The following is a 19,366-nucleotide window of genomic DNA, read 5'->3' on the forward strand; positions in this document are numbered from 1 at the left end:
TGTCTGTATTTTAAAAGGCAATATGTCAGATTATTGGAACCATAAGCAAAATCAATAAGTAGATACATATAAGTACAACCATTTCTTTATACTCCATATAGATATACATTTCATTCTGGTCTTTATTGACACATCACAACTTTATTAACAATTGCATTACTTAAAGTAGCGTTTTTACGGTATACATAATACATATAGATATAATGGCATTTCTTAATTTTACATCACACTTTATCAAATATGCTTTCATTCTTGCAAACAAGCACAGCATTATTTATAATGAACTTCGGAGTTGTGTTTAATTAAGTCATGTTTTGTTTTATATATCTGCTGTCTTTGACCTTTAACCATCTCTGACCTGTGATTAAATTTTCATTACCATAAAAGACATTTTTAAGTAATGTTTTCGCCTTTTAGTGGGACACTATTATGATCGTAAAATTGTGAAAGCAAAACAATGAGACATGTTGAATCATACTATTAATGCTTGGTTGCGAAAATTTAAAACTGTTGAACTAAAAAAAATTTTCTCCTTCGTTTTGTTAAACTAGCGAAAAATAATCGTTGGAAAATAACCAGTTATAAAGCATCTGAAACAAGACTACTACAAAACAACCTATTATCGCATGTGATGAAACTTTCCGGTTTTTTTTTCATTTTCGTTTCCAAAAGATTGAAGCAGAGGTTCAATATTCTAAATCGCGGGGTTGTTAGGAATCTTACCGCGAAGTTAAGTTCTCGCGAAATCAATTGATTTGTTGTAATCCTATTTTTAAATACAATTATTCTGTAGATAAACAAACATATGTTCTAATTTAAGAACAATTGCAATGACGGAGAATTAAATCGATACGAAAACAGCGTTTAACAGAATCTATATCGTAAATCAGTAATGCTACCATTTATAAAATTTGATAAAGTTGCGAGTGAATTATTAGTAGCACAACAAAAGAAATGATAAAGCAGATGTTTATTGTTCTAAGACTAATTATAAAGCAATAATACGAAAATCATAAGAATTGTTTTTTTATATAATTTCTCTAGCATTGTCAATTATTATCGCCTAAACATCAAAATGGAAACACAGAAATACATTTTTGCAAAATCTTGTTGGATCAGTTAAGTTTAGCATTCTTATCATTTTGCATTTTTATGGTAATGGATCCATTCAAATAAATCCATGGCCTGATTTGGCTTTAGGAATTCTGTAAAATTATCATATAACTCATGATATCACATTTGCAAATACATTTTATCTCGTTCTTGTGGTTGAAGTTATGATGCATTACTCAAGAAAAAAATTCATCTTATAAGAAAACATGTATAAATTGACAGTAAATACAAACCATTTGAACATCAGAGTAAAACAGAACAATTTGATTTTATGCCACAAAATTATTTTTAAAAATATATTTTTGTACGATCATAAACACCCTTCATATAAGAGTTTGTTGTTACTTTTTTTTGCCTGAGAAAACATGTTTAAAGGCCCACTACCGGCATTTAATTTTCAAAATAGGAAAGTAGAACAAGATTATATATTTTTGTAGAGTCTCACAAGATATTAGCTTAACGCTAATATTCCACTTTTCATCACCTAAACAATTTTAATATAAAAAAAAAGAATAATCTTAATGTTCATAACGCGGGTCGTATTATGTTTCCCGCCGTCGTCCTAATTACCGCTTGATATTTGACTATCACTGCGCTAGACGGCAAACAGCGAAATGAATCATCACTGTTAACATAGATTACGCAGTGAAAAATGCATTTGTTTTATGTCGTAACCCTATTTTTTTCCATCAATGTAAATTTTAATTATGTTACAATTGAATTTAAGAAACTTATGCGTTTAACTTCGGAAAGGTGGGCCTTAAGTAATGAGGTTTTTATTGCTAAACATATTCGAGAGGTTAAAACGAAGGGTTTGATTAACCCTATTAAAAATTAATAACGTTTTGTCTCTATCTTTAACGTAAACGTTTCATGTGGTGACAGATACAGAAAACTAATTTAATATTTAGTGCATTTCGTATTATTATTATGTTCACGTAAAAGCTTCTTTCATCTGCAGAATTATGAAGTTAATCTTTCTTACTCTGCATATATTTAAAAAAAAAACTATAAATGACTGTCCTGTCAGACTAATATTGGCTTTCCTAAGAATGAATTTGAATATGTTTTAGGTCGTTCAGAACGTTTAGAATTTATTTGCATTCTGTCGATCAAAAGAGGCCTTTATGACACCCGTATGCAAAATCAGATACCTTGACGCATCGCAACAGAAAATACAATACAAGAACTTAATTTATCACATTTTCAAACTTTCGTCCACAACAACACGATTTCACAAACTTTGATTAACGTACAATTAAGTGACAACAAGCATGTTCTTAAAATTAATGTAAATTTCTCAGCAAAATATAGATCAAGAAGAACAAACGATAGTTATGGACTTTCTATCATTCCTCGTTCGTTCATCACTTGGCGTTAAACAGTTTGTGTCACGTGTTTGATTTCTGAATTCTGATAGGCTGGTTTTGGAATATTCTTAGGGGCCCGCTTCTTGTTTTACATCTGTCGCTTCTGACTCGTGTAAGTCCCCGTTACACATGATAAGCGTGTGCACATGTCCATCGCCGTCACGCTCCGATGGTTTAGTGTCACGCAGTGCAAATACGTCTGCACTGGTGCCGTTTTTGTTATGATCCATGAAGCTCCGAATTTTGCACTGACGCGGCATAATTTGACTGGTTGTAACAGTTCTACCGTAACCGTTATGGTCAACAATCTGAACAGCCTTTGGGCAAGAGAAAGTTACCATTGATATGTGTGAGGGAACACCTGTCCTGGACGATTCAGTACCACACACGTTTTCGTGTGCTATTGTTTGCCTCCCTATGACAGTTTTACAAAGTCGACTTTGTGATCTGCTGGAGGAGTCCCCCTCACTACTACTGCTGTGGGATTCCTTACCTTTGATTGGCACTCTCTCCCTCATTTCACTTTGTAATGGCTCAGCTTCCGGGTCAATAAATGACCCTCGTGACGCGCTAGTATATGCCGTTGAACGGCGCTGTATGATGCTATCCCTATAGAGAAAAAGCCTTTGGCGGCAATAGTAATTACAGAAGATTTTGCCTAGCGTACGACTAAAACTCTTTCGGAATTTTTTGCTCATTGCGGTGTAAATGAAGGGATTCACGCAGCTATTGATGAATCCTGCTAAGTGGATAACAAGCATGGTGAACAGGAAGTTGCTATGGATAAGGAAACTATCACCTTGACCTTGCAGCTGGCTCACGATGTTGACAACATACATTGGCGACCAGGAAACAATAAAGGCCACAGCTATCACTATTACCATCCGGGCCACCTGTAACTCATAAAAATCAAATTTTAGAAATGGTATAATTAACTTCCGTTCAATCTGCTGTGTAACCAGAAGGAGCGCCACAACACGATATACATTATATGTAGTTCTAGCTATATGAGGGAACTTCTATAGAATGATGCCTGCTGTTTGAGAAAGGTTTTTTATGGAATTGAATATTTTTGAGACTGAAACTGGAACATGTTCAGTAATTGTCCCTAACTGGGAAGCCATATAGTGATATCAAATCCTATCCATACCTGGTGCCAAAAATAGACTTCTGTCAACTGGATATACCAAATAGACTTTCAAATCGAAATTATTTTCTAATGATAGTAAAATGTGTCCCGATGCGGTGCGTATGGATACATATTACACAAAATCACGTGTCAGTGTTTTCAAATTAGACATGTACGAAACAAACAGAGACATACAATAACATATATAAAACAGTAGTGTAGTATGCTCTAAATTATTGCATATTGGTTTTAAATTTGAATCAAATGCTAGATATCATCTTTTACGTACTGATATAAAGCTACTTTGGGCTGATTGCAGCTAAAAATATGCTGCATAGATAGATGAAGATATTTCAACGATTCAGTAAATCATACTAGATGATAGGAAACATGGTCTAAACGAATGCAGTAGCAGGATGTTCCACATCTCTCTAAAAATGTCGTAATATTTCATTGTTTTAAATTGTTAAAATAATTCTTGTTGAAGGCAAAAAAAAAACGGCAATTATGTAATCATGTCGAGATGCAATTTTAACGACACAATGATAAGTTTCAAGATCGAGTGATATCTTAATTAGTTTGTAATGTTTGGATACAACTATTATATTTAAAATAAGATCAAGGGGGACAATTATATTGATATGCATAGACGTAATCCACAAGGCCTGAACAATATAGATTTATAGATATTCTATGAGCAGTGTTCACGAAGAAGAAGAAGCAGTTTTATTATTACAATTTCATATACAACTGTACATTGAAATAACATCACTGTGCCGTAACATTCTCATCAACTGGTTGAATAATGCAGTGATTACATAAAAATGTTTATAACTATTTTAAATCTGATTCCAGCAACATTCCTGACAAATTAATTTGCTTACAGTTTGTCAAAAATGGTAGTTTTGAAGAATATGTTACCCTGATGGGACTAAATTTTCCTGACAACTATGCAAAGGACGCTTACTGCTCTGAAACATCGGGGTTTGTTATCGTGTAGTTATATGTGTGTCTGACAATCTATGTTTTGGATAGTGTTCAACTTCTTTAAGTCACCATTGAAGATTTTTGTTTTCGATTATCTTTTGGTATAATTAGCTATGACATTTGCATCAGCACCACTTCATTACTTAACTCACAGTAAGAGTAATTGGAAGATATATATCCTTTTCAGAGCTCCTTGGAACCAAAAATAACTCGAATCTTTATTTAATTATTTTAAAATTACTAATATTGCGGGTAACGTTACAAATGCGATATTTACACAAAAATCATATACAATATACAATGTACAACACGGCACAAATGCAAAGTCGAAGTATGTTTACGGCAAATGAAAATTGAATACAATAACGCGAGATATACCTGCTTAATGTTACCTTTGTGTAATTCTATTGAGGTGGTTATGTGATTCTAAGAGCTGTAGGCTTTTACATGACAAATATATTACTTTATTAAACGATTACGTGTTTGGAATCCAGTTTTGCGAAATGTTCGCTTACCTTGCGTTTATTCACTTCGTCTCTCCGTTTGCAATTCCTGGCACCGGATTGCGAACTCTCGATAATGATTGGCTTAAGTAGAGACATAGCAATCCTTGAACATGTCGTGATAATGATAATCATTGGCAGGAAGTACATAAAGGCGGTCAGTACAAGGAAGAACACTCGCCGGAAGTTACCCGTGCCGCCATCTATCTCATCAAAACGATCAGCACAAATTTGGCGGGAAACTGAACCGTAGTGACTTCGAAATTCAAAACTGTAACTGTCACAATAGAGATAAGGTGTGCAGATAACAATAGGTATAATCCAGGTAACGGCGATTATCTTCTTAGTTCTGGATTTACTGTTCACCTTCATCGCCGACAGTGGGTGGACTATGGCGTAATACCTAAAATAAAGGAAAGATGGGGTCAATAACGAATATAATGGAGCGATAATGAATTGATGGTTTTGATATTTGATTGACATATATTTGAATTTCTAACGTAGCATCTGAAAAACAAATGTAGAGTCAATACTAGATATCATGAAGCGATACAAATTAAACGTTTGATTGATGTTTTTTTTATACGTTTCGAGATTTGACATACTAGTATCGTCACGACATACATGAAGCTTTTAAAGACCTGCACATTTGAATAAATAAACACCTTAATCCTGATATACATTTTGAATCTTAACACATTACCCTCTTGCACGCCATCTATTATATAAAAACAATCAAACAACAGTTGACAACAAATAGAATCTAACACAATGATTCACTGTCTTATCATTGCAAAAGGTATGTATTAGATCAAATCAGCATAAATCACAGTGTAAATATTAACAAGAAATATATTGAACCGGATACAAAACAATTTAGTACATCACAAAATATTGTAATATTGTACTTTTAGTCAAAATTTAGACAATTAAGGCAGGTTAATTTTATATTTCAACCTAATTTCGAATTGTCTAATATGGTAGTGCACGATGCAGTAATGGCAAAATCTTATTTTCATCTCGTCGCATGGAAACGCATCACTAATATCTGTATGAAGAACCAGTGACCTTGACCCTTCGGTCCATGAAAGAAAACAATTCAAAGCAAGCCAAGTACCTCCCCTACGGAAATTTGTTTGATCAGACGAATGTTCTAATCTTAGCATTAGTTACGTGACATATGACAATAATCGGACCTGAAAAAGATCCCAAGCAATCACCTATCATAAGAAAGGTGTCCATAAAGTTTGAGTAAATTCAGCCAAAAGGGGTAATCGAAGACGCCGAAGACTATGACGCCGCGGGCGGGAACTCAGGTGTAATGAAATGTTTATGCCACCTTTATGTTCCAGGCAACAACAAAAAGGCCAATAAGCGTTCACAGATTGATGAATGCGAATTTGGAAAAGGGAGTTTAATACTTCGGTTAGAATTTGGATAAGGACTTCTGAAAGAGACACGACACAACTGACACTAAAAGCATTTGAGGTAAAATTTGTATGTTAAACCATGTAAAAAGAGTGTACATGAAAAAAGTGTACGCTTTTAATGACGGTGGAAATTACATTACTTTCAACATTTTTTCATCTATTTGTATGCAAAATATATCACACTATAATAATTTAATGTTACAATTTTTTAATCAAACCGAGGGAAGCGTAAGATTAACTTTCAAAGTAATGCAAAGATGATAAATATTTTGTGTTGATGCGTGTAGTTTTTTTCTATGATAGTATTTTTTAAGCCGCGGTGGCCGAGTGGTTCAGATGTCCCGACATATTACCACAATCACTCCACCTCTGGGTCGCGTGTACGAAACCCATTAGGGACAGTTCCCAGATACTGACCGCCGGTCGGTGATTTTTCTCCAAGGTTTCCGGTTTTCAACCACCACCAAACCTGGTACGTCCTTAAATGACCCTGAATGTTAGTAGGATGTAAAACTAAACAAACGGAAACTGTGATATGAGTTTTTTTTATATTTATCTGAAATGTACCATTCACACTCGTTATAAGGTTAGTGTGACAAGTGGAGGAAATAAAACTGAGTAACTGCATACTCATGTATACTCTAATAGCTAGCTATTTTAGGCTCAGTGGTAATATCATCAAGGATCGGGTAGTAAATGTACCGGATAATACTATCGATTTTCAAATGTTACTGAACCAATACTCCAGTCTGTGTAATGTAATCTAATAGGTTGAAAAATACAGACATTAGTAAGGTTAGATTTTCACGCAAAATGTTGTGCAAGTAACGACTATTTGACATTTTAATAGTGTTAATCCTGTATTTTTTCATTTACTACAGTTCAAGATGCTTCAGTAAAATGCATCCTTTATGATTTATCAAAAAATAATAATATGCACCTGTTTGTAAAAGTTGAACGACTTTACAGTAAGGTAAAGCTGTGTTTTTTCTGTTCTGAGTCAACATGCTGCTATATTTTAGGTTTACAGTGAAATAATCCTAACCTAAACATATTCAGGACGTGAACAATAAAAAACATGTAAAAGACAATGAAGGTAATCTTCCTACCATCTTGAAGGATATAAAAATTTCTAAAAAAAAAATGCAATAAGCTGTATAAAGTTAAAGATCTAATCTGAGGACCTTTAGTTTTTAAAACAAAACTTTAGTGTCTTTTGTATTTTGTCGCCTTGTTGCCTGGTAAGTTTCAGAAAATCAATGTATGCAAAGAAAAAACAAAACACTTACGTTCTATCCGTAAGTTAAAGTTATACTAAACCCATCAGCGAAGAAGGGAAATTTAGGAAATCTTGTATTTATTGTCTTTTTTTTGCCTTGCTAGCTGGTAAGTATCAGAAAATCGAAAGTACGCAAAAGAGGAGAAAAAACACTATTTCCTGACAATAAGTTATACAGTTCTACTAAAACCAACAGAGAAGGTACGTTTTATGCTCACAGATCGGCGATTAAATACTTTTCGTGTTCCGTTTCTAACCTCTAGTCGGCACGTCTGAACTTCTTCTGTCAATAAAAGTTCTCTTCTAATCCTACCAATAACGACCTGCCAATCCCAGACAGCGTGAGTATCTATTAAACTCGAGGATTAACTGGACCCTCGATGCCACAGGTGTTCTGTTTAGTTCAGTAACCGTCCGTAGTTAAATATGCAATCGGAGGACTAGAAACAGACATTTCCTAACCACATTTCTTTTTCTCACCACTAATTGTCTTATAATTTTTCATCACTTTTTTTTTATTTTGCCAAACGAATGATTCTCATGGATTTAAAAACAAAATTCACATGTTCTAACTACAATTATTTTCTGAACATTCCAACACTAATTATATATTTACGTTACTTTATATTTTGTCAAAAGTAGTATTCACATACTTTATTTTAACCTGCCGCCTATACGTTATACATATTATACAGGTACAATACTCTGGAAGAAGCACCAATTAGTGTGCTATGTTTCACTAAGAGTAGAAACATAATTCTTCATCATTACAACTCGTTTTGCAAGATAGCAATATGCAAGCTGATTTACATAACACCCATGCAATAAGCCTCATGACGTCACGGCGCAGCATTGCTATTTTCTCAGTGACATTTTAACATTGTTTTAGAAACTAACTGGATTTACTATAAAGATGCAAACAACGGTATTTGTGTTTCGAACATATTTCAAAATGGCGGAAAATCATAGTTGTAAAATTGCAACAAAACGTTGAGTTATGAGAGAAAAATACTCCTTCATATGTGGATATGAAGGATAGGGATATTCTAACCTCGGGATCACAAAATGTTGCAAAACCCTCGGCAAGCCTCGGATTTTAAAACATTTTGTGACCCTCGGGTAGAATATCCCTACGTTTCATATTCACATATGAAAGAGTCATATAATATTAATCAGAACGTTAGGATATCAGAAACCAGATGCCTGTCTAAAATGTCCTTGTCACATTTGAAATGAATGACAAATTAATGCATTTCACAGTGAAAAGTATATAGTGGTGATCAAGATACAATGTAAATTCTTATCTACGGTGTAAAACACAAATGCGAAGAACGTTTCTGTTTAGCCTTATGTTATTTTAACGAGGATTTTGTGACACGTTGTTTTGATTTAAGAGAGGTTACTTAGCATTTTAAATAGTAGAGCATGTGGTTTTAAGTTGATTATCGGAAATGCTTTCGAGAGAAAGAAGTATATGGAGTACTCTCAGGGGGTTTTATTTTCTGGATAAGGACGTTTCAATAAAATGATGACACTGAATAGATTCAACATTTATTACATAAAAGAACGGTAGTGACGGTATATACCAAAAAATGACAAAAAAAAGAATGCAACTGAGATTGTTTGGGGAAAAATATAAGTACTCGATTTCAAGAACCGATATGAGTCAATCCCCTGTCAACCATTTTTAGTAAAATAAAATTATATCAACACAAAATGAATTTGCATTGTCAGCTTGAACAACTGAACCCGAAAAAACAGGCTTAGGTCTGTATCGTTTATGTCAAATGTACTGACAAATAATACGTCAAATTGTGTAGGTGATCTGCCCCTTTATTAAGACAAAACGAAAACGTTGAGAACAATCACAATACGTGCATATACTATCGCAGTATATCCATTTCTCAGTACAATCTTCAGAATCATCCGTTTCCTAAAAGAAAGATGTCTTGTAAAAACGTTAACTTTGTAAGAATTGAAATCTAAAGATAGTTTTAAAATCATTGATATTTTTGCCGAAAGCTATATATTTTTTTCGCGCAATAAAACTTATTTATGTCATAGAGAATTTATTTAGCGTTTGTATCGTGAAGTTGACAATGCTCATGCGTATCGACATAATTCGTCCCCAATGCATCTTTAAATCTAGGAATCAACCAAAATTCAATGAAAGTGTCTACTGCAGTCAAAAGCACTAAGGTCAAAATTCAATAAGGCTAAAGTTTGATTGATCTGTAAAACGCTTTAACCAAAACGAGAGCCAAAACAAATCGTTTTGTAGACGTTGTTATTGTTTTGATCAATTCAAAGAGAAACGGCCCATGTCAATTCAATTTTCTTAAAAGATTACTTTATAAGAAGACCATATCGTTTTGACTTATTTCTGCGCCTGTTGATAAATTCTTGATATAAGATATTAAACGGAACCGGATCATGCCAAGACAATATTACCCCAAATGATTACCTTACTCAGAATATAGGTATGGTGTGGGGATTTTTTGCATGATATGGAGTATATTGGCATGATATGATGGATATATGAATGATATGGCGAACAGTGACATAGTATGGAGGATGCAGTCATGATATGGAGAATAAAGTCATGATGTGAAGAATATTGGCATAGTATAGTATGCTATATAGACATGGTATGGAAACATGTGTTTCACAAAAATATCCATACTTGATCAAATTCGGTTCTATACACCCTTCTTACATTTCTGATCTTGTTCTATCTGCTGGATGAGAAAATCTATTATCAAATCCTTTGGGCGTCTCATTCACATATGATTTGAAAATAAAACTAAACTCAAACAACCTATGCTGTTGCAAATTGATTTGAGAGATAAGTGGCTATGTGATATATTTTTTTATATATTAATATCTGCGACGAGCCTTTAGCTGTATGGCCTGGCTTGACAAAAAAGCTAAACATGTGCGAATGCAAAATCCTGTGCCAACACATGTCTGACTGGAATAATGGTTCAATTCAACCCGTATAATGCAGCACTGTTAATGTACACATTTTAGCGGTCATCGTTTTTGGGGTGATATATTTAGTTTCAAAATGCATGTACATTGCATAATTGTGTATAATAACATTTTATTCTTTTCAACATGCATTATCCTGTCGAAGTAACATTGCTAAATGAATTTTAGACCCACATTTTAGTCCTATTCTTTCTGCAAATTGTACTAAATATCTTCTAATTATGCATAATAAGAATATATTCCGAAACAATTGGAGCAAGAATATGACCATAAATCGGGTCGCCAATTTACTACGCAGTTTTCCTTTGACTGGATAATTTACTTTGTAAAATATAACGTGTTTTATAATGTTGAATGATATATATATATAATTAGTTATTTCTGCAATATCGCGAAACGATCAAAATCAATTTTACGCAAAAACCCAATTTATCAAGAATGTCATTTTGTAGATAGGACTAAACTGGAAAAAGACTTTTTTTTAAATAAGGCAACTGCATAAAGAACTTATTTCGATTAAAGTCACCAAATGCAGAGGTATATACTAAGAGATATTACACTCTTACCGTGCCACGGATGCAAGTCGGTACTGACGAAAATCTACAAATGGGTTGGAACTTATTACAAACCCATTTGCATTAACGTCTAAATTGTTTCCGTGAACATTTCAGGATTAAAGGGTGTCGTCGGGATTTTTCACTTCACTAAACATTAAATCCGGGACAGTCTAACGATCGGACATCCATTTCCTCATTGTAAGTAGGCTTCGTGGCTGAATTTCAAAATCGGAAATGAACTTACTTTCGTCAAATAAAAAAATACATATTTCAATAATTGCATTTCTTTGGACAAAACCTATGTGTTGTTCTATGAGAACCTATTAACGACTTCTGCTATCATTTTAAAATATCAGTTTAAGGAAAAGATAAAAAGGCAATGTATGGTCAATCTGACAATGGTGTGAACGATTCTGCTTTGCGAGGTCATGCCACAATGTGCTTTTGTCTGTAATACTATATTAGACTGTTTATTCATTTCCGGGACGTGACCTAATGAAAAAGCTCAAGACCGTAAATAGGAGATCTAAATGGTAAATAACCAGAGAGAAAAGTCATCGGAACAGTGACCAGCAGACGGATTTATTCTTGGTCAGAAGTGACGGACAATGGTCAGTCTATATGTAAAGTAAGTAGCCTGTCTGGGGTCGTGAGATATAGTGCCAACATGCTCCAGTAGGCCTGAATTAGCTCTATCACGTTCGTAGATATTGCATCCAGTTATTAATAGCTAAGAAATCAAACTGAAATGAAATTAAGATAATTATGTTCACATGTATGTTATTCTTACGCTAATGTTTGAGTAACTATCAAATTAAAGGTTGAATGATTAATTGCAACAACTATTTAGGATGGAAACACATATGATGTGTGCTCTGACTTTCCATAATTTCCATTGGCTGTTTGTTTGATTAATTAACGTCCTATTAACAGCTAAGGTCATGTAAGGACGGCCTCCCATGTATGCGGTGTGTTGCGTGTATGTTGTGCGAGGTGCGTGTTTTGGGAGACTGCGGTAAATTCATGTTATGTCTTCTTGTATAGTGGAACTATTGCCCTTTTTATAGTGCTATATCACTGAAGCATGCCGCCGAAGACACGAAGCAACACACCACACCCGGTCACATTATACTGACAACGGGCGAACCAGTCGTCCCACTCCCCGTTTGCTGAGCGCTAAGCAGGAGCAGAAACTACCACTTTTATAGACTTTGGTGTGTCTCGGCCAGGGGACAGAACCCAGAGCCTTCATCACAGGGGCGAACGCTCAACTCAAGGCCAAAAGTGAGGCGGTGCCAAGGAAGGCATTAGGAAAGATAAAGTCAGTTAGGAAGAAAAGAAAAGATAAGATCCTAAATTAGTCGCATTTACGATCATGCGATAGGGGCAGCAGGTACAATTCTAACGCCCTACCTGCAGGGCTCAATACATGGTCACTAAGAGGTCGATATATCGCATATCGAAAAAATAATAAATGGAATACCAAGTCAAAATAAACTATGTGAGGTCATAGCCTTAGTGTGTCGACTGGTTAAGCCGTTGTCAGTATAATGTAATCGGGACGAGTGTTCTCATTCTGTGACTCTGGCAGCATGCGTTAGTGAGATATATGGAAAGACGAAAAAAATAAGATCCTAAATTTAGTCGCCTTTTACGATCATGCAATAGGGGTAACAGGTACAATTCTATCGCCCTACCTGTAGGGCAACAGTTCACTTTATGATAAGACATAGCACTAACATACCACAGTCTCTGACAAAATACCCGCACTTCATAGGCACGCTACACACGCCATACATGGGAGGCCGTCCTTACATGACACGGACTGTTAATATGACGTTAATGAATCAATCAAACAAACAAACAAACAAACAAAGCTATGTAGAGAGTTCCACTATTAAAGAGTCACAACGCAAACATTCTGAAACACAACATACACTGAGAGCCGTGATGTTAATCTGATCAACAAATCAGCCACAGTTCTTCAGGGTGGTGTTCTATGGCCATCGTTCTTTTTGTAATTAACATACACATCAAATGTTACATTTTCAACATATTTCAAAAGAAAGGCCTTACGGTAGCTTAGTGCAGGCAATTATGGTATCAATATGAAATGTCAAAAAGTGGCAATCAGTTCGAGGCATGCTGGAAAAGTATAAAAAAAAATACTTTATTTCTAATTTCGAAGACAATGACAGTTTATAGGAACGCCCATGAGCAGTTGAAGCTTACGGCTGGCTTTTTATCAATTATCTCTGTATTTTTTGTCATTATTTGCCTTATAAGCAATTAACAACTCAGCAGTTCAATAAAATAATTGCAATAAAAAGTAACCAATTATGTACTGTGTGAAACCATAGCTTTTTACACATATTGATTATATGACGTCCGTTACATGATATGAACAAAAATAAAAACATGCATTTGCTAAAAACAGAGAATGAAGTTGTTAAAAAACGAAGTCTAGTTGACATAGCCTCTCTTGCTATACACAACTACGTAGATAACGTCAAATGGAATATATCCCATCCACTTGTTTGAGACATTGAGTACTGTAAAGAAGTGCGATATTTGAGTGCGAGTCGGCCGAACTGAATTAGCGGAAAAAATCACCACAAAGAAATTAGTTACAAATACAACAAGCGTTAACTTGTACATCGTGAAATTAGGTCGTCACAAAAATAAGGCTGTTTGGGGTCTCGTCATGTCATTTACAAATGCATACATTTTTTTCATAGCATACGGGAATGGATAATAATACTCATGTATCAAATGTATTAAAGAACATCTAGTTTAATCACGTCATTGTTTCCACTTCTTGAAGTCTCGGTGTAGCCGAGTAGTTAAATTGTTCTGACATGATACGGCTAGCTCTCCGATTCCGGGTTGCGTGTTGGGAACTCGCTACACCAGATACTGGCCGTAGGTCGAAGGTTGTTTTTTTCCGGATACGCTGTCTTTTTTTCCATCTCCTTAACTCGACATGTCTTAAATTAGCTCTATAGCCATTAATAGGACATTAAACAATTTGCAAAAACACCATATTTAAATATATAACCTATATTATCAATATAACAAAACATGTGAACGTACGTCATGCGACGTAAAGTGTCTTTAACGTTTTAAAATATCTTATATGCATGGATAGAAAGTGAGGAAAGTGTTTTGTGAAGTTGATCAATACCTACTTATGGTTGCATATATTACTTGCCCTAGAAACAACGTTAAGCAATAGGGATTTGAATCATCCCATAAAATACGGCAGTGTTCAATAAAACCCGGGGATTATTGTGACCTAAATATGGATCTTCCCATAAAATTTGTCGAGGGAATACACACAGTACATTGTATACATCAGTATCAGGTCCACTTCTGGCGGAGTCATTGATGCAACTGTAAATGGATACCATCACAATACTACATCATAGCCTACAGTATATAGTAGTTTTGCAATTTTAAAAATGGCTGACAAAACCTTTCCTTTTTTAGTATTTCATCATATAAGTTACTTTAAAAGATAGATACAGTATCATTTTAATGTAATTTTTTTTATGTTTTTACATCATGGACGTGAATTTTTAATCCATTATGATATTACCTTGTGTTATCTATTTATAGCATACATAAAGTACACAACACATTTCAATTCACATTTTGTGAGAAAATCACGATTAAAGCAACAAATTATATGAAATGCATTGTGACAAATATTTGCTTAACCATGATAAGTAACAGAAAAAATGTACAGAAGAAATATATGGGTAAAAGAAATGGATCAAATACTCCAATTCTGGGTGTAAGACATCCTCGATATTCCAGGGGTTCCGATCACTTACGATCTCTACACCCCTGGACTATCTCATAGTAAAACTGGAGGCAGAATAGAACAGGTAATTTAGTCATTTGATGCACATCAAAAGAGCCGCATAACGGTAAACTGTGGTTGACTGTGTGGCTTTGATGTTAGGCGTCGCTCTCTCTGTAATCTTCAAAGGAAATCTTTGCTAGCCTGTGATTGGTCAAATGTTTTCCGCTGAGCAGCCTTCTATTTCACTATGAGATAGTCCAGGGGTGTAGAGATCGTAAGTGATCGGAACCCATGGAGTATTGAGGATGGGGGTAAGAGTGAATGGATGTAAAATTCTATCCAATTCTAACGGTTAAGGCAAATGGCTGGGACACAAATCCCAAATCTAGGTGTAAGAGCGAATGCCGGGATGACAATAACCCTACTAAGCACGAAAACATGTATAGAGCGGATGGTAGACAAAATTCAATTAAAAAATAAACATTCAAATACACAAAATGATATTCGCTAATGTAACGTTTCCCATAAATCGTTTAATATGTGTCTGTGTGTTGTTTTAAGATAATTGGAAGTGACTTTGGTATGCTAACTATTCAATTACTACACACTTGTTATAAATCATAAGATATGTTTACACGGCTAAGTCCCTTGGAATGATTACCTATATTGACGGACATTGGTATACCTATATCAAACGATGTTTATATATCCTGCTGTTGTGGCAATTGACCTCCGTTTCAGATTTACGTTACACGCGCCTGAGCTTTATTATTTATTGTTGTATCTTAGCCTCAACTGGCTCCAAAGACCAAGCGTTTGTTGAAACCTGGTCCCGTTCATCAAACCCTGTCGACAGTTAGGGTAAACACTTAATGACCATAAATCGTTTAGAGAGAGCTTAGAACGTTACAAGTCTCGAACAGGTTCATGAAACAAAACTAATAATTTATGTGACGATGTATACGTATATTTTGAAATTTTCTTTTTCATCCTAAATGATTGTTCGCAAAACTAGATCAAGTTTTTGATGGACATTATTGAACTACTATACCTTACTGAAGATTCTTACCTAAACTAGACTCAAGTTGTTGATAAGATTATCTAAGCAGATTGTTCTAATATCAAATTATCTCCCTTTAGGCTGAAACTGGTCAGGTCGTAGAGACAACATTGTCAAGCCAGATTTTAGTGATGTTATAACCATTAATATTCTAGAGCCTGGTAGGCAGGTTAACTCTTACAGTGGTCTTCATCAGCCCCCATCGCTCAAAGACACATACAAATTAACAAGTATTTTAGATGGGATATAAAATTACCTTTGCGTTCGATGAAGTTATCTTATAAAGACAATCCTTCTCAATAGTTATCAGATTTAGGACCAATCCTGGAAACTATCGATATACACTGGCAATACATTTTGGTAACACCGATATAATGATATACTCGTGTAATATTCCACTTTATGTTGCTAATGACTCAAATTACTGGCACATGACGGCCTTGGACGCCGAAGCAGATGTTTACATCTTTAAACAAATGCTAGATGACTTAAATTGCAGATTTTCGTCATTCCAGTTCGTTCATTTACGATAACTGCTCGTGCAATTTTCTCTTTTATAAGCAGTGCCGGTAGTTTTTATTCAATTTATCACACTGACAAATATGAAGAGCGAGTCTATTCCTTACAATCACTCAGTCATTAACGAGACTAAAATATTGATTTACTGTCCAACACGGTTTTTTTCTTGACGCTGGCGTGTCGCAAACTGATATAATCAGAGTCGTGTGAGGGGTGTAATTTGGTATCCTAACATCCGGTCTATTTAGTATTGACCAGTGAGTCGATAACAAGCTTATTATCACTGTCCAGTGAGATAAATAGGACACGTTATGTAATTGGAAGTAACTCAAAATCTAGTTACAACGTACTCAAATACCTGAAATGACCTATTTCACTAGAACACATACTAATAAAAGTCTAGTTGTAAGATATGCAAATACGTTGATTGACCAAGAAAATATGCTTAAGTAACTTAGGTACTGATGCGTCTCACTTTAAAACATATTCAGAATATATTTTTTAATCATGGAGTTCTGTAGGACGGCGCAGTTTCCATACTTCACTTAAAATGCATTGATTGCATTACAGATATCTTAATTTACTGCTTTCGACTCGATGTAAATTTCAATAAATACCTCGTCCTTGAATAATTGTGTCTAACATAAATTTGTACGCAACATCTACCTGTGGAATAGCCAGATCAAAAGACGCTGGCACTTCTGGAACGGCAGGAGTTATACCCAACAAGCGTTTTTATGTTTTTCTTACATTTTCAGATTTTTGATTTTTTTCTCACATTGTCCAGCTGTGTTCGTTTCATTATAAATAATTAAGTCACATGAGGGGTACTAATTCGACTGCCGTATGCCCCCATAATTAATAATAAGAATAGTATTGTTCATGAAGTTGTATCTAGATTAAATACATATTGCATGTTAATTAAAAAAAAACCCATAGGATTTATCAGGCCAAAAAGTACGATATAGTAAGACACATTGGTACGCGCATATTGAATCGATGCAATTTAAAAAAATAATATTTCCATGAATCATTATTTGCATTTTGACTCCAGAGGTTATCATAACTTAAAGATGCTTTATTAATTTGCAGTATTCAATTTTTTTTCTCAATATATAACATTTCTGAGCACAATTCATTTACACTCGCATTTGAATTGGTTTTAGATTTAAATATCTATGACAGACTTGTTGATTTTTCTTTTTTTGCCATTTTCCTCCAGTCATGTAAAACAAAGATGCAGACTAAGTATAACATATTGAAATCAATTATATATATTGTATGCCGTGCATCTTTGGAAGTATGAAGGATAATTATGGTGTATATGATTACTGTAATTACAATATTTATCACAATTATCCCCAGTCAATGTATGCGAGTTAGTGATATTGCGGTGAAATGTCAATGTATCAGATACTATATATTGAAGAGTCTAGGTAAACAAAGCATTATGAGTGAAATAAATCATCTCTTCAATTTACGTGTATGTCACAAAAATCTATTGTGTTCATGAAAATTTAAAATAATATACATCATTGACCAAAATAATGATATTTGTCTCATATTTGCTAAATATATATATATTTGGCATGCCATAACATCAATTTCGCATTATCGTAATAGATTTATCATCATTGCGGAGTAATGCAAACCTCTTATTACAATGCATCATTAACCGAAATATTTTCACACAATGTCGACAAGAATTGGGTCAAACATTGCGTATTTTGTTTAAAAGAAAAATACTTTGCTCGATCTTAACTTCTGTTGTTTTTATGTAATTATCAATTACGTAAATAGCGTTTTTCTACGAGAACTCGTTAGGCAAGAAGGAGAAAAACTAAACGCTCATACATTTGTATATGCACTTACGTATTTTTGGTTCAGACTATGCAAAGTGAATTTATTCATGGCATGAAAATTTTCGCTTATTTTCTTTTGTTATATATCTTAGTGAAAATATCTACACACGAAAATATTCACGTTTGCAGTATAGTATTGCAAGGACTTGTTTTTATGTCAGCCACATAAAGATTAAAGCAAGTCAGTTATGTGACAATACTACTCACGATATCAGATTTTTTTTTCAGATGTCAAGGAACGATGATACGATTATCAAACATAGGAATGTTTACAGGTGTCACAGTACGTCATATCCGGTTAACGATTGTATCAACCGACACCTGACAGACGATATCGCACCGAGAAGTTCTCTAATTGACGTTATATTTATCGAGAAATAAAACTCTAGCGTCAGCACGTGATAAAAACAGAGAGTACTTCTCTACTTCCGGGGTTGAGTTCTCTCCGCGAATTTCGTTTGTTTTCATTTCTGTCAGGATTTGTAAGACGAGTGAAGAAGGCGAGATTTTAGATGATGTTATCAATCAAGAACAGTGCTTCTAATCTCCGCGCTTGTCTGAACTGAATTAAAACAGTCAGCGAATCGCTGACTTCATCGACAGATTCCAGAAACACGGCTGTAATTGTGTGATGCCTGAACAAACATCCATAGCTACATCTGATTAATGCGCCACCTTTAACATTTTCCTGAATTTGATGATCTCTTTCATCCAGATTTTTCCTTTTCGTTTTGAATGGTAATTCTTACGAGAGATAC

At 34.5% G+C, this 19,366-nt stretch overlaps 1 protein-coding gene across 1 annotated transcript in view; it reads right to left on the reverse strand.

Moving 5' to 3' along the window:
* Positions 1-1,046: 1,046 nt before the first annotated feature.
* Positions 1,047-19,366, reverse strand: part of LOC138319871 (QRFP-like peptide receptor) — a 55,833-nt gene continuing 37,513 nt past the window's right edge. Inside the window, exons 2-3 of the mRNA XM_069262995.1 lie at positions 5,115-5,505; positions 1,047-3,376 (exon numbers count right to left, since the gene is read on the reverse strand). Of these exons, the coding sequence (XP_069119096.1) occupies positions 2,552-3,376; positions 5,115-5,505 (1,216 nt within the window). The 3' untranslated portion in view covers positions 1,047-2,551. The remainder of the gene's footprint in view (positions 3,377-5,114; positions 5,506-19,366) is intronic.

This window comes from Argopecten irradians, chromosome 3 (genome assembly GCF_041381155.1).
Source record: "Argopecten irradians isolate NY chromosome 3, Ai_NY, whole genome shotgun sequence".
Taxonomy (NCBI): Eukaryota; Metazoa; Mollusca; class Bivalvia; order Pectinida; family Pectinidae; genus Argopecten; species Argopecten irradians.